This window comes from Rhyacophila brunnea, unplaced genomic scaffold (assembly GCF_057557595.1).
Source record: "Rhyacophila brunnea isolate RB1 unplaced genomic scaffold, BYU_Rbru_1.0 scaffold_7, whole genome shotgun sequence".
NCBI lineage: Eukaryota > Metazoa > Arthropoda > Insecta > Trichoptera > Rhyacophilidae > Rhyacophila > Rhyacophila brunnea.
This window is the reverse complement of record NW_028233339.1, coordinates 2425910-2453909: the sequence shown is the minus strand read 5'-3', so window position 1 is coordinate 2453909 and position 28000 is coordinate 2425910. Positions and strand designations below refer to the sequence as shown.

Sequence of the window (28000 nt, the reverse complement as noted above, 5' to 3'; positions counted from 1 at the left end):
ATGAACTCGGTAGATTGGTAATCTGACTACAAAATAAAAGCTTAATATAAAACGATATTACGCGGGGAAGTTACTTGATTCTAATATATAAATGTATCGGTCGTGCAATCTTTCTCACGTTAACAACTAATATAGCTCGGTGTCGCCGCAGGCACATACTTACGACTAGTTGACGGATGTCATTCCGTCAACCAAACATATAGGCAGTAATAATTGCTTAGTACATACTCATACCTAGCCGATCAAAGATTTCCCGCACTTTATTCCAGTACGTGGTCTCCTTGATCGACCAAAATCATTGATCCGATTCTCCCGTCGTGCGTGAGCGTGATGCCGTCATACACGCGAGCGAGAGGGGCTCTGTCACTGCAAAGCGAGAAAATTTGTATCGCGAAATCGGTTTCTACACATACGACAGAGACGCCGTCGTATGTGCGAGCAGGAAAGCTGCCAGAATACCGATTCGGAAACGCCGCGCGCGGAATGACCGCGGATATTAATAATCGAAATTGAAATGAAAATTAATTACGCGGGATCGTGATTATAATCGGATCGATGATTGCCTAAGTGTTGCTACGCTTTGTGATTGCACATACGTGCAAAAGGGAGCCTTCGCAACAGGCCTATGAGCATATATCAACAATTACTGTGCCGTGTACGTGCGACGCGTAGCGACATCGATCTATATGCACTTATCACTACGTACATCTTAACTATCTAATTACGTACCCCCAACGCCCATCTATAAATCCCGCTTTATTACTTGGTTACCCTTTGCATTATACATGAATATTTTACAATTTACACTATACATTATTATTACAACTAATCACATTTAATTTAATTACCCTTTACCATATTGACAACAAAACAAAAATTTAATCTTATACTATATTACCTATTACCTATTATTTACATGGTCTGTGGCGACCGACTTAACCATCCACAGTTCACTCTGAGAAGCCGTGGGGCCTGTCAGAGCAAACTGCGGGACTTAACATGTGAAATATTTGTTCAGCTTCGCCAAGGGTCATCATCATTTCATCGGTGGCGCATTGACTACCAGGGTCAGACCGAGCGGCTGGGTGGCACTACTCCTTATGGGAGCGCCCCCCTCAGGGGCGGAAAAACCTGTCGGTGACACTACCTATAAATTATTTGCTGAAATATCCTCAAATAAATATTTCTCGAAGACATTACAGCGCCCTCAATCAATGAGAAGTGTAAAAGTAATCAATCAGGACAACAAAATAACAACAATATGCCCGATGATATTGTGAATAATAACAAAAACTGTATTGATATATTTGTGCGTGTAGAGTGTAAAGGAAGATGCATCATAATTTGGATGAAATACCAACCGGTTAAAAACAGAAATATTACGTAATATCGTACACATATAACATATCATCTCTTGATAAACGGTGGAAAACCAAAAATCTACTACGATAAAAAAACAACCGTGAAAGCCTCAAACATTATACTTACGTAATATGTTTGTTTATACGCAATGTTGGCTAATCTAAGTGATAAACAAAAGTTTGTTTATGAATGATTATGTATCTACAAAATACTAATTCGTTATTTAATAATAAATTAAACCAGACCAGGCTTTATAAATAATATAGCATAACCCAAAAATTCATCCATTAACATCTATCCATAACTCTATATACACGACAAAAATAAATCGACACAGGGGTCGTTAGTGACGTCGCAGCTTTTACAGGAAAGCTCGTAGGCAGATACTTAGCGCAAAGTATGCATTACACATCGCCTACTTCTCACACGAGTCGATACGTTTGTTATTCAAAATGCATTTGCAAAACGAACCAGATCGCAGTGGCTGCTTACACACAACGGAAAGGATATTATGACCTGCTCACTGCACCAGCCATTTTACTATAATATTTAATGCTGTAATAATATGTTCCCTTAAACATAATACTGATCAGTGACGAAGGGTGGAGGTAGGCTGTTAAGATGTGACATAAATAGTGCATACTAAAAAAAACTTTGTCAGTCAAACGTATTTCTATTCATTGAACTACGAATACAATGTGTAGCCAATGTTTTTGTTTTTAAAATTCAATTAAACCCTGCCTAATCCAAGCCATAGTAGATAATAGTAAAAAAATATCCGTTGCCTTTAAACCACACATAATTTTAGATATTTTATAGATAAAATAATATTTTTTATTGATTATGGTTTGGTTTAGCAGGGCTTAATGAATTTTAAAAAACCAACCAACACCACCTGTAAGTTGTATTCTTAATTCAACGAAAACAAATAAGCATGACTCAAAAAGTGTGCACTATTTTTGTTGGATCACCCATAGCATACATGGTTTGGTGTGTAGGGTTTAATTGAATTTTAAAAACTAACCAGCACCATCTGCAAAATATATTCTTAGTTTAATGAAAACAAATAAGTATGACTGACAATGTTTAGTGTACGTACACTATTATGTCGAATCTTAACAGCCTACCTCCACCCCTCGCCACTGATACTGACTGATGTTTACCTACTAAGGGGTCGCCCATATATGACATCACACCTTAAAGCAGGGGTAGGCAAACTTTTTGGATGGAGGGCCAAATTCAAGAATTCCAAATGAGCGGCGGGCCGCAAGTAAAATACCATTTTTAGATATACACTATTTATTATCACGAAAAATAAACATTACAAAAAAATAATGAGAAGAATGAAACTGTTGTATATTTTTGAACATTTTTTTAAATTCAGGTGTTAATTTTGTAGTTGATATTCTCAAAACTGCTTGTAAATTGGCATCGGAGATATTTGATCGTAAAGAATTTTCATTGAGGTTCATGATCGAAAATGTTTGTTCACATAATATATAGGTTGATCCAAAAATAACGAACATTTTTCTTGCATAATCTTTAAGTTGGTCGAATTTGTCTGAATTAAGGGCATTGTAAAATTTGGAGATTTCTTCACGACGATCCAATTCTCTTAAATCAGTGTCACACTGCAGATCAATAATCTCAAGTTGTAGCTCTGTCGGCACACTATCAATATCTATTGAAATCGATGATCAACGTAGAAAATACTGGTTACATAGTGTGAGACGAGACGCAAGGAAGACGTACTGAGATAATACATTTACGAAACAACAAATTCTTCAAATTTTAATCTATTGTCAGTATTTTTTAAAAAATATATAAAAAAGTTATTCGTAATCAGAAGTACAATTAATGATGGCGGGCCGCAAAAAAATACCCGGCGGGCCGCAGTTTGCCCCCCCCCCTGCCTTAAAGGGATAGGGGTTCCAATATAATGTGAAGATTTATGACGAAAGGGACGAATGGAAAAAGGATTAGAGGGGATGTAGAAAATGTGACATCAAAATATATTAAACTATTTTTTTCTGAGAATAAAATTACTGAAATCTATAATTTTCTAAGGACTATTTTTTTAACCAAATCAAAAAGCAAAATGTGACAATGGGAGGAGGGTGTTTCATTTATGGATGACACCGAACTATTACTGTCATAATTTTAATATATTCCACTAAAGACAGTGGATACTGGCCAGAAAAAGCACAACCGTATGCTCGCAAAGACACAATTCGTCACTCTAGTTTCAACATAGTGCAAGCGCGATTTATTACTTAGTAAAGTTAATCAAGTTTGCAGAAAGACTCGGAATAATTGTTGTTCATATAAATAGGTACAGGGGAGACAATTATTGACAAAATGTGGAAATGCTTACTTACAACTACCTACTTAGAAACGAGGTAACGAATTTTGTACAAATAACAATCTGCCAACATGTTTTCTGGTCAGTATCAACATCAACCACGTTTTACGGTTCGACCCTAACGTTAAAGCGGGTTTACCCAAACGAAGAAAACCAACAAAATGGTTTAATCGCGTAAATAAAACTAAATATTGCTGTCCGCCGCAAAAATACCCCGTTTACATGTAGATACAAAGATTTACTGCTGACAGAGTTGCAAGATTGCATGCATAAATCCAAAAAAAATCGGAAGCTTTTAAAATTTCATTTTGCAGTTGGGGTTTTTTCGATCTGCGCCTGCGCAGTAGAACGACAGTGGCGAACCTGCCGGCAAAAAACGTCCTACACCGCGGATATTCATTTTGAGGTTACCATCAAATGATAACATCGCATCTCGCTTACTCTTGAAGAATGAGATTGTACACAGTCAGGACTTTTACGTGCAAACAGTTATTGTCACGATAGTTTAAAATATACACTATTGATGCCACTATATACACGCATGTGTACAGTAGGGATTGCAATACCGAATGAAAATGTCAATACCAGTTTTTCGGTATTTATTATTGAATACCGGTATTTCTTAAACATTAAAAAACAGAAATAGGTGCTTATCAATAAAAAAATATAACTATTAAAATCTTTTTAAAATATTATTTTATAGCAAAAACCTACATACCTACATTTATTATGTTGACATTTAAAAAATATGTATTGATCATAATTGTAGAACTAATGATTTTTTACAAATAATTTGAATATATTGATAATTTTAACAAAAACCCTCAAAACTTCATCAAGTGCAAATAAGTCCGGCTGCAGGAAAAGCTTCTTAAATTCAACGCTTGTACAGTCATCAATAACTATAGAATAATTTAACATTTTTGTCACGGATGTTTTCTATTTTGAAATAATATTTTGATAATTCATCGCGACAATAAATTATTACTTTTGATAAAATTTGTTTTATTATTTTTTCACGTCTGTTAGATTCACTCAATATATTTGCATTTTAGCTGCACATAACTTATAATTCATTTTCAAAAACGTAAACGAGTGTGCTTTCTTAATACCGATAATTCCGGTATTTTGGATTTTTAAAACCGGTATTTCGGTATTGATAAAATACTGGAATAACGGTATTGCAATCCCTCGTGTACAGGCGCTATAAAATTCACCATGCTAACGATTGCTCGACAATACCAAGAGTATTGGCTTTCCTTGAAAGTCGAGATTTCGCAACAAATCTCTTTTTAGGATAATAGATTATTATTATTAGCCAATCGCAACATTCATGGATACACACTACATGAATGAACGTCAATCATACTATTAACATCAATTGAATGCTTAAAGTTTTTATATATTTACATAAAAGCCGTTATATGGCCCATTATTAATAAGTTCATTTACTACTGAACTTCTCGCATAGACGGGGATGTTTTTTAACTGTTTTATCATATTTAAAAGCGGACTAATTTGGTTTGTACGAACCCAAAACGTTATTTTATTATTTACCGTATTGTAATGTCGTGAGGGTTAAGCAGGGAGGAATCGAGAGAGGGTATTTGAATACCAAATATGGCAATCCTGAATGAGAGAGACAACGCCGAAATTGTCGGCCGCCTGCAAAGCAATATTCCATACATTAAACATATTATTACGTATTCATTCACAAGCCATATTGCTATAACAACATCCTTTACTAACTTAACCAGAATTCTTTTGATTGATTCCCATTGATTTTATTTGGTCTAACTAAGGACATAAATCTAACTGATGTTCTTCGTTAACCAACAACCAACGTAATATTGGCATTTTAGGAAAATACCTATGCTTTCTCTAACTGCTTACATAATAAGGATAAGGATTATTTGAATAAAGTGTAAATTTTGTCTTAAAAACAAATAATATTCCAACACCTCGCATTCGCATTTGTACACATATTGTATATCAAATAAATCATTACGAATCCATTGGTACACAATGAAGAATGCCGAATCAACAAGCAGCCAATGCAGAGACAAATTCAAGACGTGGTTTGCGCCGGTTCTCACTACACATACATATTATATTTCAAGAATTCGCAGTTCTATGCAAGACATATTTTTGTACACACATCAAATAATATCTTCTATGCCAAATGAGTTTTTATATATGAAAGAGAATCTAAAGAAAGTTACTGAAGCTAATAACCACATTAGCGATATTAACTTTCGGTTTCAATCATAGCAAACTTCACACTTGTGGTCTGAGTTTTATTTATCACGAGCGCAGAGATTAAAACGCATTTGATTGATATTACAAGCCTAACGGTTGTTTTGTATACAGTGAACCATCATTATTTAGATGGACAATCACGTTAATGAGTTTTCTTCCAGTTGAATGATTTTCACAATGTTTCTTTTAATAAATTTCTGGAAAATGTAGGAAACTAAAAAGAAACAAAGAAATCGTAAAAACCCTGCTATTTCAAAATAACAGCGGTCAATTTTCCGAGAAATAACTTATCCTGAGTATGATTGGAAACTTCAGATACAACACACAATCTCTTGCCAGTTAATTAACCGAGGTTACATTGTATAACAGGGATGTAAATTTTCGCGGCCGATTATAAACAAAAAAGCGGCGCGAAAATTGAACGAGTGATGTAATTGCGGGAAGCCATTATTGGGGCGTGTCGGTGATGCAAGTAACTTGAACTTAACAAACAGGTTTCAAAGCCAAAATTTGAGTAATAAGGTGATTATCCAAAATGCAGTTGAAACAATTTTCATTTTGTAAAAAAAACAAGTTCATTATTTTAAAAAACGAATGCGTAAGTACAAGAACAAGTATTTTTGAGAGAGGTGCCAGCGACGGCCGCTGAGGATGTTCCGATAGAACACAGAAGCAATGGCTCGATTCTGCATGAGCTGAGCCATCGGCGAAAGACTGTCGGAAACGGAAACGTGTTACCGTGATAACTGTCAACAATAGCTCTGCAGAGGTCCTTTTTTGTTTCAATTTCATACATTTAAGCTGCCTCAATAGAAATCTTGTCATACTCATAATCTACTATAATTTGTCGGTTCCATGACAAAACAGAACACGACAAAACAGAAAATGACAAAACAGAAAATGACAAAACAGAACATGAACAAAACAGAACATGAACAAAACAGAACAACGATAAATACAACTATGACCTTTCAGGAAAAATATAAATTTAATATTGAAATTGTCCTATCTCTATTATGTTGATAGATTTTTAATAGCACAGATTTTCAATACGCCATAATAAATCAAATTATATACCTAGTTTCTGCATTCGTAATTGCTAGAAAGCCTCAAATAAACGGGACTTTGCCGGCAAGCTTAGGATATCGTATCTTAATCAATATAATATGTTCAAAATGATTGGGTGACTAGGTACAACGAAATAATGACCTAACCTAACCTAAATAGATTCCACAAAAATTAATGTTTCATTTTGCCCCTGGCTGTTCCGTTTTGTCATTTTCCGGTTACCGTGCGTTCGTATGTAGTTTCTACTATGTATGAAGTTCACTTCAACGAACGTGCAATGCGAAGTCAATTGTAGCTTGTAGGTTAGGTAATCAGTATAGATGAGAATTTCCTTTGTTCTTCATATTACGTGTAAGCTCCATCTCTATAGAGATCGGCGATAACAGGAATTCAATGTAGTCGCATATAGAAGACTGACGTACCTGTCATGGCGGCAACGCATAGTAGAGACATGTTTAAATAATGTATCGGCTCTCCTTTTAGATGCGACCCTTTTTCTTCTTCACAATAAACTAAAAATTTACCAATAAAAATTCTAACATAACTCCTAATCGTTTTAGACATATTTTTACTATAAAATGCTTCAAATTACGTAAATTTATATATCCTTACACCACGGGAGCGTAAAATAAAATGATAAATTTCGGGGTGTTCCTCATTTGAAAAGAAAAGTGTGATTAGCTGCATTGGAGGGGATTGTTAGTTCACAGTTTTACCACGTGGACAAGAAGTTCTTGATCGACAATAGTTTCAACATCTTCTCTCCAATCTATTTTTGAGTTAGATTTGATTAAGAGTTGAGAAGAGATTTCACTGATTCTGAGTTCTAATACATGCAAGAAATTTCAATCAAAATATTATAAAATATGACTTAAAAATAAACCAATACAAAATATCCTGAGTTACAAGGAAATATTTGAATTTTATGCAACATGGTATTATTTATGGGAGGCATGCGCACGCAGCCACTCATTGCAAAAGGTATAATTATTATTGATAGTGTTTTTTTTAATCTGATGAACGGAATAATGAAAAGTAGTGAAATTTTAATATAATCAGAAAAAGTGTGGAACAAAAATATTCAAATATTGGAGTATTCAGTATTTGGAAGATAGTGTCAAAATTACTTAATAGGTACCAAATATTAAGTCCATCGACTTTGCATCCACCTCGGCCTAGTTCGAGGGTGGTGAACCCTTTTCTGCAAATGTAAGTTTTACGCAAAATTCTTAAAAAAATAATAGTTCTGTTTTAATTAAATGAAATAAAAATGCCATCAACTCATTATTTATACATTAATTAATTTATCATAAATTTTCCAAAAAATATTAAGAAGGTGCCTTATAATATGTATTATTGAGAAAAAAATCCTTTTTGTAAATTTATTTATTTGATGTCTATAAGTTATGGAAGACCGACTTTTCGAAGATAGTGTATAAGAGAAACTTACACAAGGTTCAGTCAAACCAATATTCATCGACAAAAATAATTGTTCGCAATGGACCAAAGATACACTACACTTCATCATAACACATATCTCTTGATAATGGCCTCTGCAACGAGCCCGAAACGTGTTTTTCTACGCAACTGGCGACACAAATGAAACATCATGTATTTATTCGGTAAGTCTTTATGATATACGTTCAATATATTTACAAAAAATATAATTATCGGTTTTAGGTTTAATTTTTGCTAAAAAGTTTGCAGCCTGTCAGATACTGCCATAGTAATATCGTGAGGCATAGAAAAGGTTAACGCAGTTTTTTAACAAAAAATAATATCCATTGGAATCCTTTTTCTCTTGGACGCCTGCCTCTGAGCTAGATGTAGCACGACTGATACATCTGACGAAATTGCTTGCTCTGAGGAATATTTTACGTTTACATGTAATAATTAAGTAGTACTGAAAAATTTATGCATCCACTATTGGAGAAAAATATCTTGACATGAAGGTAGACATTCTGGATTATTTTAAAATGGATAATTTTTGTAGTTAAAGGGGGACATGCTCGGCGTAGGTCAAAATGGAGCTTTTATTGCATTTTCAAACCATGATCCTGGACATTCCTTAAACGTTGTAGACCTAACAGAAATTTTTTTTATTTTTTTTTTAACAGTACATGTTCAAACACGCGCGTCAATATCATTTTACTCCCTACTTCAATTATAGTTTGTCAATTTATGGCTACGGCCGTATGTTGTAGTTTAACCACTGGGGAATGACAAAAGAAATGGCGTATTTCAAAAAAACACAACCTTATTCTTAGGTCAATAATTATTATAAAGCAATCATTATTCGTATAATGTTTATCACACTTGAATGGTCAAAGACATAGCTTATAATTAGTATCTTTAGAATTATCTTCAAATGTGTTAATCTTGCCCATTTTTTGAATAATAAAATGCCTAATTCTTGTCAAATTTGGGATCACAGAGATTATCAATATAATTTTTTATCGTGAATATTTTACTAAAATTATCTCGTCATAAATTATACTAATGGTTTTATAAATGCGATTAAAAATTAATAAATGTAAAAAATCTTAACAACACTGCACATTCATGTGCCGAAATATGACTATGTTCTAAAACATTAGAGCGAGAGGTTTAAAAGAATACTATTTTATGTAACAAAAATACTTTATGCAGTCATCAAATGTTTAAAATAAATATAAAGGATAATAAGGCTTCAAAATTATATAAATAGATTATCTACAAAGTTTAAGGAATGTCCAGGATCATGGTTTGAAAATACAATAAAAACTTAATTTTGACGTACGCTGAGCATGTGGGCCGTTAAGCAAAATTATCTCCAAAATGCAATATTAATTGAAATGTGTATCATGTTATACAATTATGAGTTGATGTGCTTTTTGAATAACCCAGCTTAGTTAAGACTTTTCAATTTGATTCGACAGAACGTAAGAATCTGCTTTGCTTCTTATGTTGTTTTGACAGAAATCCATTAAATATAGCCATTAAATTACATCAAAAATAATATCCAATAAATTATGATAACAGTCTGTGGATAACATAATATTAATCTTCTTTAAAAACATATCAAGTGTACAGAAGTGGTTCCATACAAATTAATAATACAATCAATATTATATGTAATTATCATGCAGGTCAAACCTCAAAAGATTAAATTTACATACTTAGGTACATAAATATTTATACATTATGAATTCGAACTAATAAAATTATTGAATCCCAGAAAATTTAACTTTAAATAACAATAGAATGAAACTTTTTTTATATATCTACCTGAACAAAAGGTATGTAAATTATCCCTTTATTATGACATAATGCAGAATCTACCTAGCTAAGTTATAATATATTAAATTTATTGTTATGTAATGGCTGTGAGACGTGGCATCTTACTAAGCTTCAAAGGTCTCAGCTTTTGAGCTTTGAGAATTAATGTCTCCGGCGAATCTTAGGGGTACATTGGTACGACCGCGTTACAAACACTCGAGTTTGTGAGCAGACACAGCAGCCCTCCGTGATTGAGATAATTACGAAGAGACGCTTTATGTGGCTATGTGGCTGGAACATGTGTCCCGTATGCCACCAGAGAGTGCGACACTTTGTACCCTTGTGGCACAGCCAGCCTCAAGGGTTCCGTCGCCGTTGCCGACTCTCCCTCACCTTGCAACGGTGCTACAGAGTACCTTTATGTGAATTGTTTCCCATCTGCAGAGAGTGTCAGTCACTGGCATTCGTGGCAGCGAGTGATGCCTATCCAATTTTCATTTCACACAATATTAGGAACAACGCGAGCAGCTATATTGCATCAAACATTATATCAAACTTAGCGATACCCGAGCGAAAACTATTCGGAAGATTCAGCATTCATTCACATTTTGATAGGCCCTCAAGAAGCCGAAATAGCAAGGTCATTGGTCTTGTCACAATTGACGAGAACTTGTGGACAAGATAGAGATAAGCACTAGATCGGTACATTCCATTTCGAGTGAGGATTTGGTATTAAGAAGAATGTCCATGAAATTCGTACCAAAGCCATCGCATCTGGCACAACACTCCTGTGGTTCGTCAGGCTCCCTATTCTCCCAACATGGCTTCTTGTGATTTTTGCTGCTCTTTTCCAAGATGAAAATACCGCTCAAAGGAACCGAATCTGAGTCACAAGAAGACATTATGCAGAACACAGCTGCCAAGCTTAACTACATACCAGAAAGATATTTCAGAAATTTTTGTAACAATGGCAAAACCGATGGGAAAAGTGTATTATGCAATCATTGAGATGAATATGTATTAACGTGCAGGCGCATATGAGCATTTCTTTTTATAGACACGTCTGCAGTGTCCAAGGCCAAATAAACACAACGTGATTGATTACTTTAACCAGGATGGTCACACTCGTATGGTATTGTCATTCCTCGTTTTGGTTTGAGCAGTACGATTGTTTGTTTACATTGTTTTTACATTTTGTCCGTTGTATTGTTTTGTGTTGTTTTTTTGTGCATACTAACGTTGATGACAAATACAAGATGAAACCTTGAAATCAATTTGTATTTTTTAATAAAAAATTAATTTAATTTTTACAAATTTCAACACTTACCTACTCCATTTACAATTTCTTTTCTATTCACATTTTTTTTGTCAGTCCGTTCAAAAATATAAAATCGGGGATTCACTGTGTAAAATAAAAAAATATTCGACTTACCCAATTTTGGTGATCAGCTTCCCATGCACGTGCAGGTAGCTGGTGATAAACCGTTTGTTCAGCTGAAATCAACCAAATTAATTAACGATATTTTTTTTTCTTTTCTCCTGAGTGGAAATTTGTATTAAGAGATTTTTAAAAAAAATTTCATATAAGCCATTGGCAAAGATTGCATTGCAACTGTGAAGATCTCACATACATACATAATGCACACTAAACTTTGTCAGTCATACTTATTTTGTTTTCATTGAACTAATAATACAAATTGCAGATGGTGTTCGATAGTTTTTAAAATTAAATTCTTCATAGAAAGAATGAATAATATATTTACCTCGATACTGGTCATGGCGGCCAGTTCTGCGTCATCACTGCAAGCGGCCCTGGCGGCAAGTTTGTCAGGCTGGAGAAGCGTGGTTGTGCGACCTCCGCCCACTCTACTCCACACCTCTCTCCGCAGACTGTTCCCTTTCCCTCGCACACCGTTGCCGCTGGCTGCGCTCATCTGCCCTTCCGATATGCGCTGACGCTCCGCCAAACGTTTGCGCTCGCTTCCCTCGTACTGGACAATTTAAGCAATGTTAGTATAGATCGAATAAATTCAGGAGCAATGCCACACCTCCACTGCAATCCAAGCATAGTTCGGACTACATATTAAAGAGAAAGTCTATCAAACAACCAGTTTTGAAGTAGGGTTGAATTGATAACTATAGAAAAACTAATATTATCGGCACAGAATACTTTACTTATAAACTACTTTGATATGAATACTTAAAAATGGCTGCCTGTTGTTACCTCACTTGCTTTGGTTACATTTGTGCTGTTATTTGTGATTTTATGGAATTCTTCATCAAAATAATGATGGTTCACTATATGAAAATTTATATCTTTCACTCGTTATCACTGATGCAAGATATCTTTATCACAGTGCGGCCCTGGTAAGTATCTCTCAGAGCACAAGTGTAAAGCGTACATATGAACCCATAATATTGTGAAATGGTTTGAAGCTAATTTAACCTGTAAGTTCCATATGCAAATTTACTCGTAAATTCTTGTCAACGTCATGTGTATTTCCAAAAGAACATCCAAAATGTTCACAACAACCTTGAGAAACATGTTGACTTGTTAAATTTTCTTTTTGTGTGTATTTCATATTTTGTAAGTGAATAATTTTATTCCAAAAATAGCTAACCTACAGGTATCCACCTACACCTAGTAAAATTTTAAGCAAAAAGGGTTAATCATTAGCCCTAGTAGTCGGAAAAGTTTCATATATTATAAAGGCTCTACCTACGTGGAAAAGGGTTTTCGGATGACATCTTTGGATACATACAGGTCTCGTATTAAATAATCAGCAAATTGATTTATGTATTAGTAAAACCAGAGCTTCAAACCAGAACTGAACCAAAAATCGGAAAAACCGTTAATTTTGTTGGAACGATAAACCAGAACCAAACCGGAAAAAAAAATATTGGTTTTTTTTTGTTCAGTACATATTCAAACACGCGCGTTGTCCTTACTATCCAGTTATGCTGCACTGCGACGTAACAATTGCGGCGCTAATCAACATTAGTCATTGACGGAAACAATAAATTCGACAAGCACAATATATATGTGTATGAAATAAACATGCTGTTGATTTTCATTTGAAATATCGTCGCCGTAGATGTCAAGGGAGTCAAGCCACAAATTTGGAGAAAATGAGTTAAGTACACAAAAGCATTTTAAAACCATCAAAGATGCCGTGGTCAATGGATTTTAGCCACAAAAAGCCCTATGTATGAGTATTTTGTAAATTGCCAATAGACCTAGCACACATACATTAAAGCAGTCAATGACGACAAGCCGCATAAGTCTTTTTACTTCCGAATAATTTCACATGATTATGTGGCTTAACGCTGTTGTCCACTGGGACTTCCCGCTCAATCTGTGGCCAGGTACGCACGCCTCGGCTCACATTCGACAAAGATTTATAGTGTTGTCTTGGTCTAACTCAGCATAAGAAACAGAGAAAACTGAGTTTAGCGAGTCGGGTTATTCACGCCAGCACCTGTATCGTTTCATATTATTCATACTAACATTGCGGTCGGTTTATTTGGTGATCTTCTTTTTTCTTTGGGTTTGCGACTGTAAGCGTTTTTATTCAGTGTATTTAGTGTGATTGTTGTATTCAGTTGTGATTCAGTGAGTAAAGGTGATAAACAATGAACTATTCACGTGGGAGACTAATGGTTGCAGCCGTTTTAAATTCTACTAATCAACATACCCGTAAAGGTAAGTGTCGATGAAATATTGAGCTAAAAACACTTACTAGTTAAAAATGTTGATTCAGGCTGCTTTGACAGCAATGAGTAATGTGTGCGCAAGCTGTATTAGTTTTATTTCTTTTATAGACTCTCACGGGAATGCCGTACAAGCTGGATGTGCAGACCTCGAGCTGAATATGCAAGCTCCGGACAAGATTGCTGGTCCAGCCATATATACAGAGCTCCAAAATGTCTCTCCAAGCACACACGTGGGAGGTCAATATTTTAATTTGTTGGTTATCAATAATTGTTGGTTTGATTAAAACCTGTGACCATCAGAGTCATTTGCTAATAACAAATTATTAATATGTATCTTGGTAGTTTCAAAGAAATAAACTACTTTGTTTTGTTTTACAGATTGGAACGTCAACCTGGCACCAACACTACTAGATTCAAATGAGTCATGCCAGCAGGAACGTGCATATTATCAACACAACATTAATGTTTCAGGAACCTATACTTCTGAAATAACCAAGAGCAACCATAGTAACAATCCTGTATCATCCATCCCCACTCCTACAGATCAGACTACAGATGATTTAAGTAGGAAACGCAAGCGAAACCCAAAAACGTGGAAGCGGAATTCACAAAAGATATTGAGAATGGCAGGCAGCGAATATCAAAGCAGATCCGGAGAAAAAATTCGAGCAAGGGCGATTAGAGAAATTAACTGTAAGTGCCATTATAAATGCACATCCAAAATAGGAAAACCACAGCGGGAGCAAATGTTGGCCGACTATCTGAGTCTGGATTCTGAGAGAGCAAGATGGGCCTTCATTGGTAACAGTGTAAATCGTATTCCAGTGAAACGAAGGTACCATGGAGACTGCACCAAATGAGAGTATACCTTGCAATACTCTGTGATGTGTAATGAACTGAGAGCCCAAGTGTGCAAATAGTTCTTTTTGGCGACATATGACATCTCGAGAAAAAAAGTTGAAAATGCAATGAAAAAGTTGACTCCTTCAGGTGTCAAGAACCGCCCAACAAAAAACCAGAGGAAGTGAGGAACATAATCAGGGACCACATCAAATTGTTGCCCGTAGTTGCTTCCCATTACTGCCGGAGCAGCAGTAAGAGAAAATACTTGCCTTCTGGTTTGAGCGAGACTCGTATCTACATGGACTATGTAGAGTATTGCAAGGAGCATAATGTTGAACGAGAAAAGCACGGCTTCTACAAATCGATCTTTGTCACAGAATTTAACTACGGCTTTCACACTCCTAAAAAGGATCAGTGTGACTTTTGTACAAGAACAAGTCAGACGAAGAGAAGGCAAAAGACGAGGAGGAATACAAACTGCACTTGACTCGAAAAGAGGAAGCGAGAGAACACAAAAAAATCGACAAGGCCCAAGCTATGTGTGATCCAACAATTAGTTGCTTTACCATGGATCTGGAAAAAATATTGTTGACTCCAAGTTTGCAAGTAGGGCAGTTGTATTATACCAAAAAGCTGAAAACCTACAATTTCACAGTGTATGACCTGGCTACTAGACAAGCGACGAACTACATGTGGCATGAAGGTGCAGGTACAAAGGGTGCTTCGGAGGTCGCCACGTGCCTGTGGAAGCTCTTGGTTTCAGTAGGCCCCAAAAAAGAAGTAACTCTGTATTCGGATACAACTTCAGGTCAAAATTGCAACTCAGTTGTATCTACAATGTTCTTACGTGCCGTGAAACAGCTGCCCATCAACACAATAAACCAAAAGTTTATGGAATCAGGGCACTCAGAAATGGAGTGCGATGCTGTGCACTCCACAATAGAGGCCCGAGGAAGGAAAGTGGACGTATTCACACCAGAAGGATGGTATATGGTCGCCCGTACCGCGAAAACTAGTAACCCCTACCATAAGGTTGTGGAAATGGAATATTCCGACTTCTTGGATTACAAGAAATATTGCAATCAAGTGATGACCAATAAAACTCTGTCGGAAAATGGAGACAAAATGAAGTGGCTAAAGGTAAAGTGGTTCCAATATCGCAAAGGTGAACCCACGACTATCTTTTGTAAATACCAATTGAGCCAGAATAACTTTGAGTCACTACAAATCCAGCGAAGACGGCATCGAAACGTACCTACCCTAGAAGTACCAAGGCTGTATAGTTCCAAACCTAGAATTGACCAAGGTAAACTAAAAGATCTGTCAAAACTATGCCAAAAAGGTAGCATTCCGTCCACCTATCACGACTTTTATAAAAAGTTGGAGCCTGAAGATGGTCCAACTCAGAAAAACAGCAGCTCAGAGAGCGATGGAGATGATTAAAATGTGTGTCTAGTTTTATTGTAACTTAATTGTAATTATATATTTTTTTCTTTTATTTTGTTAACTGTCAATTCATGGTGTAACTGCATTGTATTGTTGTTTTAATTTAATAAAACGCAATTTTTTTGTAGTACTTATTCCACTTTTAATCAATAAATTAGGACCGGTTTCGTCCGCCTCATAGGGACATTTTCAACTAAAATGAACAAGTTGAAAATGTCCCTCTGAGGCGGACGAAACCGGTCCTAATTTATTGATTAAAAGTGGAATAAGTACTACAAAAAAAAGCGTTTTATTAAATTAAAACAACAATGTAATTATATTTTTGAAAAGCTAACTTTTTGTTTAGAGACGACTATGTTCACATACTGAATGAAATTAGGTAGATTCTAGGTTAAGGTGGGCACCATAAAAGGTCAATAATAGACTTTCCTTTAGAGTATATCCACAAAATGTCGGTGCTTTGTCCACAAATTCTCAGTGTTCAACAGGCATAAGAGGCCTAACTCTTTTGACTACCGCACAAGTATGCCAACTGTACATGTCAATATTCAGTGGTCAAGAGATATAACACACATAACTTTTAAAATACTATTTTTATTAGTTATTCATTCAAAATAATAAAAAGATAATATCACATAGTATATACGTTCAAAGTTTCACGATTCTATCTTTAAAAATAAAAAAGTTCAAACAAAAACTGTTCCTTTTTTTGTCACACAAAATCTTTGCGCGCCGATTTCTCAGCTTTATGATTTTGTGGACTGGGTCCCTTGACATCTACGGCGACGATATATGTGTCAAATTCAAGGCGCAAAGAAATCATTCACGATGTGCTGCATCTCGACACAATTCTCATAATTTATAATATATTATTTTTTAAATTTACGGCTACAACCGTGCGGTGCAACATAACCATTGGGTTCGGAGCGTGGCATCGCGCTATCATACAAGTACCATAAAATGTTCTAAATTATGGTAGAAAATAAATTTTTAATACAAATAAAACATTTAAAAATCAATCACTCGGAGCTGAACTGAAAACCAAAACGAAAAAAATGAACAGTTCGAAGCCCTGAGTAAAGCTGCCTAACCATTAAACTACACAATGCAATTTCTTCCAGTGCACAGGAAGTATAGACAGGTCTATGATTGCTATTGCTGACTATATTTAGTACTTCTCTATCGGCGATCCTCCCACTTTTTTTGTTTCCTCCCCAAACTGTCGAACCTAGTGGTAATGTGGTACATTTATACCAGTGGTGCACAACCTATTTTAAAGACGGGCCAATTTATCCATTATCTAATTTTTCACAGGCCGCAGTGGGTAAAAGTGTTGAAAAATAATGATGAGACATACTTTTTATTATTTTTAATATAATATGTAGTTACATATCAGCTACTCCAATCACTCTCCACTCTGCATTACGTATGTATGTATTTGCACGATAGAACTTAGAATATAGAAAATTACAATTTTGTTGTATTTAATGAAAAATTTGCTGAATAAGTACTTGTTATTTTGAGCCGCATGCGCGGTTTATGCATCACTGATTTATACCCAGTGATTATCTACAAGCTTTAGCTGATTATTAAGCTGATTATAGTACAAAGGCGTAAAAATTATAATATTTCTGAAAAATATATAGTACAGGAACATTTTTCGTCTTGAATCCTTTAACCCTTTATAGGACAACTTTTTTTTTTAAAGATATGTGCTTAATTATTTTTTTTATGTATTCTATACTTATTCATTTTGATGAACAGAAAAAATATTTTTTTTTTTGAAATGTATATAGTTTTTTCGTAATTATCGATTTCCCAGCGGTCAGTTTTCTGACCGGTGTCCATTTAGGTAAAAAAATATTTGTTCACAAAAAATTTTTTTAATAATTTTTTTTAGGAAAAAATTATAATTTCATTTATTTCTGTAACAATAATAATTACTTTATCAATTTTATAGAAATTTCTCAAAATAATAAACATTTCTAAGGCCTTGTTGGCTTTTTCTTTTGTTCAGATAATTGATACGGCATAAAACACTGTATGCAAAGGGATACTTTGCAATTTGTTACTGAGCTTCGTATCACTTTCAGCATAGTGCTGCAATAACCACATCTACGAAGTGTACATTTTTCTGGATAATGATTTGAATTGATATCGTCAGGAAATGGAGGTCGACCAACCCTTTTTCGTGAAGTAAAAGATCCTATCAGCTGATCAGCCAACTTGTTTCTAAAGTGAAGATGTGTAATAGGTTTTTTTTTCATTATCCAACACACATTGGTATTCTGTTATTCCTTTAAATAATCTCAGGGATGCGTCTTTACCCATGTCTTCAAGGTCTTTCGCACTAAAACCTCCGCTTCTCCCATTTTCCATCCTCAGACAATAAAAACAAAATTTAGTTCTGCAATATAGGCTTCTACTTATACATATAACATTCCATAACTATTTTATTTCATTCTGAGATATGTATTTCAAAAAATTATTACAGTTTGAATGTAAACAAAAACAATTATTTTTACCCGCGATTTTTATGGAAAACATTTTTTCAAAGAATGACACATATCATCAAATAACTCGATAGCGACTAATTATCCACAAAAAATAACTAGTAATTGTAAAAGTTTACTATATTGTTATATGAAATTAGATGTATTGTGGCTTAGAAATTATTTTTAGTGTTTATATTATGTAAATCAAAAAGGATCCAAATTATACAATTTGAGGTTAGATTTTCGACATGCCACTCAATAATTTGATATTATTTTACTATAACACATACAATTTATAGGTGAAATACAAAAAACTATATATTTGTTTGTATAGTATAAATGTGCATACTTTGTTTTCAGTAAACAAGTCACAATTTTCAAAAAACAAGAACTTAAAAACACTGTTGTTGAAAAACTGGCAGCTATCATGTCGCTAAATGGACACCGGTCAGATAACTGACCGGGACACATTTTTCGTAATATACTCAATATGTGCGAACTTCAGGGCGATTGGTCAGATTCAAGACCTCTGTGCATTATCTGAGAATGATTAAAACCCATAAGGGTGTTTATAACTTGTAAAATTATAGAAATATAGACCTTAATGTTGCCGGTCTCAAAACTATCCGTTTTTCGCTTATGACCTATAAAGGGTTAAAATAATAGTATTTTGGTATATTTGGCGTAAAATTATAGTATTTTACATTTTTCGCGAAATCAAAATTATAGTATTGTACTATAATTATAGTACGGTTGGCATCACTGTTTATACCACAGTTACTAAAATGTAATTAAGCCCCATAAGGCCTCTTACGCATTTTCAACTAATCTCCGCCTACCAAGTCGACAGTAACCATTTGACAGATGGAAAACATCCGTAGTTACACATGTGGTTGCGAGAACTAGTCACACTTTCTGGTTGCCGTAAACCAGTTGACAGTGCGTATGAGGCGGTGCCGGACCCTACTACATAGTTACCTAACAAAATATTATAACATAATAATCCAGATTGCAGATTTTTTTATACCAATCTCTACCACATAGATGATGTACATTAGCTACATTTTAGTTTATTGTTGTCAGCTAAATATGTATTATTTTGCTGTCAAACTATCAATACTCATTATAATGCACAATTAAAATTAATAACATAAGATAGGTACATTTTTGTTTTATTAATTGCGTTCTATACATATTTGAATATATGTAACAGCAATGTATGTCATAATAATATGTAATCTTGCACAATGAGAAACCATAGGTTCGTGAACTCATTAATAAATGAATTATTGCAACATTTTGTTAGAAACACATTTCTAAGAAACTATAATGCCAAAAGTATATTTTGAAAGAACTTACGCTTCCATAATTCTGGTACTGCAGCAAAAGCACAAACATAAATATGTTGCTTACAAAAGTTTAAATTTATGCTTATTATTAACAAATGTCTACACAGTTTAATTAAATTTTGATGTATCATTATGACAGACATAAGAAATATACGGGCTCTCATGAAACGTGTATTAAAGTTAAAGAAATAATATTTAAAATTTGAGGGAATATTTTTATTGAGGAGAAAACAATGTAAATCCAGCATTTATTATTATATTATATACCTACTTGTCAAATTACACAAATTGTAGTGGCATCCACAGTACTGATATTGTTATTACTAATAATTGGATCACATCTACTGCTGATCAGATAATTACTAATTTATTACCACATTTAAATATCAAGTTAATTATATCTAATGGCCAACTAATGCAAATGCGCCAGTCGCTTGAAAACTGACTTATGAATGCCAACTGAATATCGGTTCATGTCATTTTGATAGTTTTGAATATGACATTTATATATTACGGAGATAGAAGGTCTTTTTAACGCATAGTTTTACACAATAATTTCTACTAAATGTTTAACAACAAAAAGAAAAAACAACTTAAATCTCTTCATTATCATACAATCCGATTTTTTTTTATTGTTCGATCAAACAAAATCATTTTTAAATATATGTGGAGTAGGTCAGTTCACCAAGGTACCAAGGTGTTGGTGTCATCCAATTGTCATAGACAACAAAACAATCAAATTAATATTATTCAAAACTAAAATTTGAAATGCAGTTTAGTATTCAGATTAATTTACAAATAATTGGTGAATATAGACAATCGTAATAATTATCGTATATGAGTGACACGAATATTTTTGTCGATTACAATAAAAAAATCATTGAATACCTTTTTTCTATTTTCATCGAACAATGCGATGAGACTTTCGCGGGCGGAATCAAAAGGATTAGAAGACATCAGACTGCGCATGTAGAAGTAAACTGCGTCCAATTTTCTTCTCTGCAAATTTCAAAACATTCATTAGATACCGGTGAGTCGTGGGCAGGGCTGTCATATTAAATGAATAGGTATCAATACCTGATATCGGTATCGGCATCGAAAGAAATATGTATTGATAAAGATATCTAGCACAGCAATAGTTATGGGTGCCAAATTTCAATGTCTGGATAAAATTCAAATATGTAACGTTCCTGTGTATATATTGTAACGTTATGACTTATGGTCATTTTCAAAATGGTCAACGGTGACTCTGAGGTGGGATATTTTGTTTAAGCCGATGACTATCAATGAATGCTGCCGACGTGGAAATAGTAATTTAAACTGTTTTTATAACTACTTTGTGCAAGGTATGCCCGCGAAAATGAAAATTCAATAGCTGCGTACTGACTGAGCGAGCAGCCTCGAGCATTTGCTTCGTGAAAATCGCTATGTGAGGCAGCTCGCAACAAAATTAATGTTACGCAAGGCAACCGCGCGCAGCTCCTTTGAGCATCGACAAACCGACAAAGATTGGATCGGCTGCCGACCTTGCCTTACCCTGCAACGATGCCAAAAGAGTAATCTACTCACTGAAGATTTGACTTTAAACGTAATGACGGACTAAAGAAAATGGCACGACCTCGCTCGGTGACGAAGTGAAGTAAGTAAATCAAGAAAAACAAAATATACCGTAATGAGTGAAAGAAATTCAATTAAAAACGATGGACTTACTGCATACACGGCCAGTATGGCAAGTTGATTGTAGGGACGGCCATTTTTAGGATTAATCTGGTGCGCTTTCGTGTACCAGTTCTTGCTTTTGGCATAGTTAGAAGTCTCATTGACCCTCTCCTTATACCTGGCCAGGTCTCCGAGGAAAATGTAAATCTTCTGAACGGATACCAGTGCGAGCCCCACGAAGCCGAGGCCCTTGGGCGGCGACAAAAAGTTGGCATTCAAATAATCATCTAGTTTAAACTTATAGGTGGTCTGGAGGCACTCCAGCAGGTTTTCAAAATAGGTGTTTCCATCCTTGATGATGGAATTGATCAGTTCACTATACTGGCTCTTGTTGGCTTCGTCCTGACCCATCGCCTTGCGCAGGGCTTCTATAAAACTATAGTACAACATCTTCCAAAAGTGGTGTTCCACATTCTCCGTTTGGCAAAATTTGAGATCTGTTTTGAGCAAGGTCTGCAATGATTGTTGCAGGAAAGGCCTGAAAAAACAACAAAAAATCATTAAAAACAACTGAAAATTGATTGTATGGATGACGTATAAGATATAGTAATCTATCAGAGTTTAAAATATTTTACTAAAATCAAAGGGATTCATATGAACTTTTTGTACTATAACACATTTAAAAGTGTAATTGAAATGGAAGCCAAGATTTTTTTAAATTCTATACATTAGTACAGGGGTCGGCATACCGCGGCTAGCGAGTCACATGCGGCTCTTTGGCTATTGGCGTGCGGCTCTTTGCCAAATTCCCAATTCACAATTTTTACAAAAACTTTTGCAAAATTCACAATTTTTATTTTTTGTCATTGATTGTACACTTATTATATTATATAATGACATTATTGCAAAACTAATTTTTCCTCCGTGATGGTTGATGCATAAAGGTATGATTGTTGTTGTTTTAAATCCGCCCATTGCAAAAGTCAACAAATTAAATTTTTTCTACAACTAGATCAAGGTAATCTTTTATTATCACCACACGTAGAAGAGTTATAAGGATTATACATCATTACGTGCAATGCACTGGTTTTTTGAATGTATATTATAACTTGTACTGTTTTATAAATTAATACAAGAACAGTACACGGACCTGGTGTGCATAACTCTGTCCCAGTCCCTGAGCATGTCGCCGTTCTTGAAAATCCATTGCAGTTGCAAATCGGCCCTCTCCACGTCTCGGAGCAGATCCTGGTTGCGGGACGACTTAAAGCTGTCTGAATTCACATCATAGTACGCAGGCCGGCCTCCCGCCTGAGAATTGCTGTTGGAAGCAATAGACTTGGAGTCAGATGAGGGCGGGCAGGACATGTGATGGGGGACAGGAGGGGAGTCTCCTATCCTGGCCGAGGAAGCGGTAGTGCTGCCTATTAAAATAGGTTTGTTAGGATTGCGAGGGTCAAAGAGAGTACGCTGTTGAGAGCCGGCTTGGGGTGCTACATTGTTGTTATTGGATGGGTGGTGTGTTGGCCTGTAAAAAAAAATAAAAAATTTTAATATAACTTTCAAGAAATCTTATAAAATCTGTAATATATTTATGTATATAGTATAGTATACGCCACATACCCTCTGTTTTGATGATGGTGCATTGCCATTTCCATATTTTTAGTTCGTTCAGGAGCACTTTCATGTGGCAGGACAAGAATTCCCGGTGCAAGACCTTTTCCTGTCGTGTTTCCTTCATGTAATCTCTCAGTACTGCCGATGCTATCATTCCGATTAAGACCTCTCTTGGCCTCATTTTCATTCCTGAAACATCACAATAACAACAAATTACATCATTATCCTAGTTCATATTACATACAATGCACACTTACTGCAAAGGTGATAGGAAATGGGAAATAGCGCAATATATTGCAGCTATTTGTCAGCAGGTATTCCTCTTATTTCCTCAATATTTCGGACTCGTTGCAGACACCATTCTGAAGAGATTATGTGGTACTGTTCGACGTTTGAATACAAACACTGCTCTAAGAGACGTGCGTGTCGATAAATGCTGATAACGAATGTTGCTTAAAGTAAAATAGATAATGGTTAGCACTAATTGAGATCAGAGATGCCAGATCAGAAATTGGATTTTGCTGTAAGAACCAGAAACCATGAAGTTTTCAAACGTAATCCATCACACCTATTAATTTTGTTGAGTTTCCGGTATATTTTGATGACTTAAGCCCCCCTCCCACGGCGCAACTGAAATCTGACAGAACCGGTTTTTGATGGAACTCATAAACTGACCAATGTGATGCTTCGCACACGGCGCTACTAAAACCACTTGAAATAATAATCACATAACCTCCAACTGAAACATCAGCTGTTTTGTACAAAAACCGACAACACGCACGCTGCTGCGTTTACTCGAATACAATTAGGTTATTTCAATTTTGCTTATCTTGTACTTTTGACGTCTTGGGTTGTTAATGGTTTTTATAGCATGACATTTGATACGCAGTGCTACCAATTTTGGTATGAAAATATGATTTTTCACCGAATCACTTGAAATTGGTACCACTGTTTTTCGGTTACTGGAAACTTGAGAGACTGCGCGACTAACATGTCGCGTCTCTTCGTGACCATTTTGAAACTGAGAGATTCCAGTCTCGCCGTCAGCGAGCCGCCATTGAAATACATTAGCTAGATACTGGTTGGAATTTTAGTTTCAGTTCCGTTGGATTTCAGTTGCTCCGTGGGAGGAGGGCCTTACCTTTACCAGGCATATCGGCTAAGTAATGAACAGTCATTGAATATTTTAATACATTTTTATAAACATTACGCTTATTATTATTACGCATTATACACATAAGTGTCAAAACTACAGGTCAAAGAAATGGATGATATTGAAAGAACAATATAATAATATTATATGTAGGGAGTAATTTACTATTCAAAATTGAAATGCTATTCAAGTCAGAATATTGTTTCAAACAAATCAAAAATCATGACGGGTGAATAGCACGATATGAATATAGAAAAAACTGACCTATCATTGGAGGGTTGCATTTCTTCTCTCCAGTTGGTGGTGGGGGCGGGGTTAGCACCAAGGTGTCGATGGACGTCTGATTCGCGACGATGTCTGCGACGCCCGCCTCCGCCTCCGCCTCCCCCGCTTCCGCCGCCTGCAGGCACAACACTTCTCGCAGGAGACATCTCCCCACCCCCACTTTCGCAACTAGCATGCCGAGACCCGCGGGCTGACCAACTATCACGGCGATTCTGAAAGTACACATTAAAAAAAATTAACATTTAGATAAATTTACAAGATTGATGACGTGTAAAATAATAATGCAAATATTAAGTAACGTCTCACACTACAACAATGAATAACTCTGTACCTAAGAGCTGAAAATCTGGAAGTCACATATTCAATATTTTACAGGAGAGCAGTTTTAAAATAGTTAATCTAATCTAGTTAAAATACTCACTCGCGTTCGGACAAAAACTCCGTATGTTGGACTTCTGCACTTTTGCAATTAATCTTTCTGCTATAGATTAAAGCAATAATGACTTCAATTGGACATCCACTCTTTCAGCTCTAAAGTATAATAATTGGACTACCGTCGTTTTAGAAGTAAATATTTTGAAAACCATGTGACATTGAACTCCCAAATTTTCAGCATTAAGAGAACGTGAATACACATTTAAATCTTAATTCAAAAATGATAAAAATGTGGATTCCGCACTTTCAACTTAAACAAACAAACACATTTTGCAAGTCCATCAACGACATCCATATTATATTGATCGAATGACATTGAACACTCACCTGGTTGCGAGAGTTTCTTTGAGCATTGGGCTGAGGTGGTGGAGGAGGCGGAAGTCTAAATCCATCCTGATCGATCCTTGAGCCTGCTCGTATTGGAGCGGGGTTCTGTCCACGATTGTGTGAGTGAGCGAGGTGCGGATGCGGCGGGCTCTCTCTGCTGCAAGTCCGGCTACCGGGCCCTCTTTCCCCGCTACTGCCTCGAGAATAACTATATCTGACAAATTATAAATAGATTTAATTAATGAGAATAATTAACGGCACATACTTCATTATATTATTATTGTCTATTGGCTTTTTATATTCAATGATTATGTAGTAATCTATTATTACTTAACTCTGTATACCAGAGGTAAACTACGGTAAATCCAAAATGACAACTTCACAGGAGAGACGAATTTGTGATTTTTGGAAATTCCAACTTGTGGCATTCGTGAATGGAAAAAGATAAAATTTATTTATTTATCAAAACCTTTTTTGATAAATATTGTTTGTTTACCGCTGTAGTTCGATTATAAGCTTCATCAAAAGAATTGTATGTTTTCTTACTGTTGTTTACCTCTAATAGTTATGGAGTTACAATGAAATTTTTAATTTTTAACTTTTATAATAAGAGTAATATGAGTTACAGCTGTTTACCACGTATGCAGGATAAGTAATGAAGTAACAATATAACAATAACTCCATTTCACGATTTTTGGAGTTACAATAGTTTACCTCTGGTATACAGTTACTTTCAACTGATTAAAGAGGAAATGGGATTGTGATAAATTATTTCAAGTATATAATGATATATTACTCATAACAAATTGCCACAATTGTTGCGGTAATAAAATGCAACTAATTCTCAATATGTACAATCTTCAAAAATATAATGCAAAACTGAATAACATTATTGCCTCAAATACAGTGTCATCACGTTATGTGCTGTCACAGTAAGCTGCTGCTAAAAGATGAAAATATGTAATATTGTTTATCTTTGTATTTAAAATGTTATCAGACTAATAGTCCCATCCCGTAGCACATTTTGAAACTTAAATGAACATCGTGAGTTAGGCTCAAATTACATTGGCAGATTGCGTCTGGCCCGATCGTCTGCCACGACTGTCAAACTCTATTCTCTATGGTTTTCAAGGATCGTAAGTGATCGGGACAAAAGTGGAAAATTTTCTATTATTCTGTCGTGCGATTCATTCATTAGCAAGCGAAGATTGCCGAAAGCGTAAGAAAATAGCCGAATACACGCCCGCTCGCGAGCCACGCAAATGGTCGTTTATTCTACTGCTCGATTTCAACAACTACAAGATGTCGAAATCTCAAAAAAATGTATGGACTAGCGCTGAGGACACGGTCCTCGTCGAATTAATACACACCAGTTGAAATATAGCCATACTCGCTACAATTAGTCATAATCGATTGGCTTGGAGATTCAAGCTCGCCCAGTTATTCATGATGTAAATTAACAATAAGAACACAAAACTTTCTATAAATGTCAAACGGCCGCGCAAATTTCAACAGATGCTCGCTAGGTTTGACAGCTCAGTTTTTTTGACGTAAAATTGCACGGGAATACGTTCAGTGTAGCCACCAATTGAATCGTTGCATGTAATTGCAAATAGTGTTAAAACGTTGGCCACGACGGTTGTTGGATCGGGTTGGGTCTGTGCGTCTGCCAATGTAATTAAGCCTTTAGCAAAATATGCCGAAATTGCCAAAACAATGAGGTCACCTCACGCGTACCGCGGTACATCGGCAACCGCATGACTCAATAAACGTATTTTATTATGTTCTCCATGACTCACGTCAAAACGCGCGCTCATTGTTTTTAATTTTTTCTCTATGGATTTTCTGTTAAATTATTATCTATGTCTGGTGTTGACGTCAATTATCTATAGTCTGCTGGTTGGGTTTTGTTCAAAATATTATCTATGGATGCAATATTGCGAGTAAGAGTAATGTTAACGTACGCACATAGACTGTTAAAATTAATTGAAATTACCATGAATTGCTTGCCTTGTCAAGATTTTACAAAAATAGAAATTGCCATTTTTGATTCCAGAGTCTTCAAATGGAATGCGATGATCAGATAAAGTAAAATCGTCACTTAATTTAATCATTACCCGAAAGCGTCAATTACATTGAGCTACTTTAGGAGCTGTTTGTTGGCGAATTTACAATCTGCCTGTAAAGTCGTCCAGTGTAATCATCGGACAAGCTATCAAGCAGATTGTAAACACTCTACCGAGAAAAGTTGAAAGCCGGTCAACTTTACATGCTACACGCCGGCGTGTGGGCCTACTGCGTCTGCGCAATAGAGCGCAGTAGCAACCTCCCGGTAAAAAAATTAACTACGTTCTGTCAAAATAGTCGC

General features: G+C 35.4%; 1 protein-coding gene across 1 annotated transcript in view; it reads right to left on the bottom strand.

The window, feature by feature from the left end:
* Positions 1 to 28000, bottom strand: part of Smg6 (Smg6 nonsense mediated mRNA decay factor) — a 202786-nt gene that overhangs the window by 158223 nt on the left and 16563 nt on the right. The window contains exons 6-13 of the mRNA XM_085957911.1: positions 25633 to 25846; positions 24850 to 25082; positions 23439 to 23621; positions 22966 to 23343; positions 21867 to 22353; positions 21045 to 21155; positions 12073 to 12300; positions 11742 to 11803 (exon numbers count right to left, since the gene is read on the bottom strand). Of these exons, the coding sequence (XP_085814037.1) occupies positions 11742 to 11803; positions 12073 to 12300; positions 21045 to 21155; positions 21867 to 22353; positions 22966 to 23343; positions 23439 to 23621; positions 24850 to 25082; positions 25633 to 25846 (1896 nt within the window). The remainder of the gene's footprint in view (positions 1 to 11741; positions 11804 to 12072; positions 12301 to 21044; positions 21156 to 21866; positions 22354 to 22965; positions 23344 to 23438; positions 23622 to 24849; positions 25083 to 25632; positions 25847 to 28000) is intronic.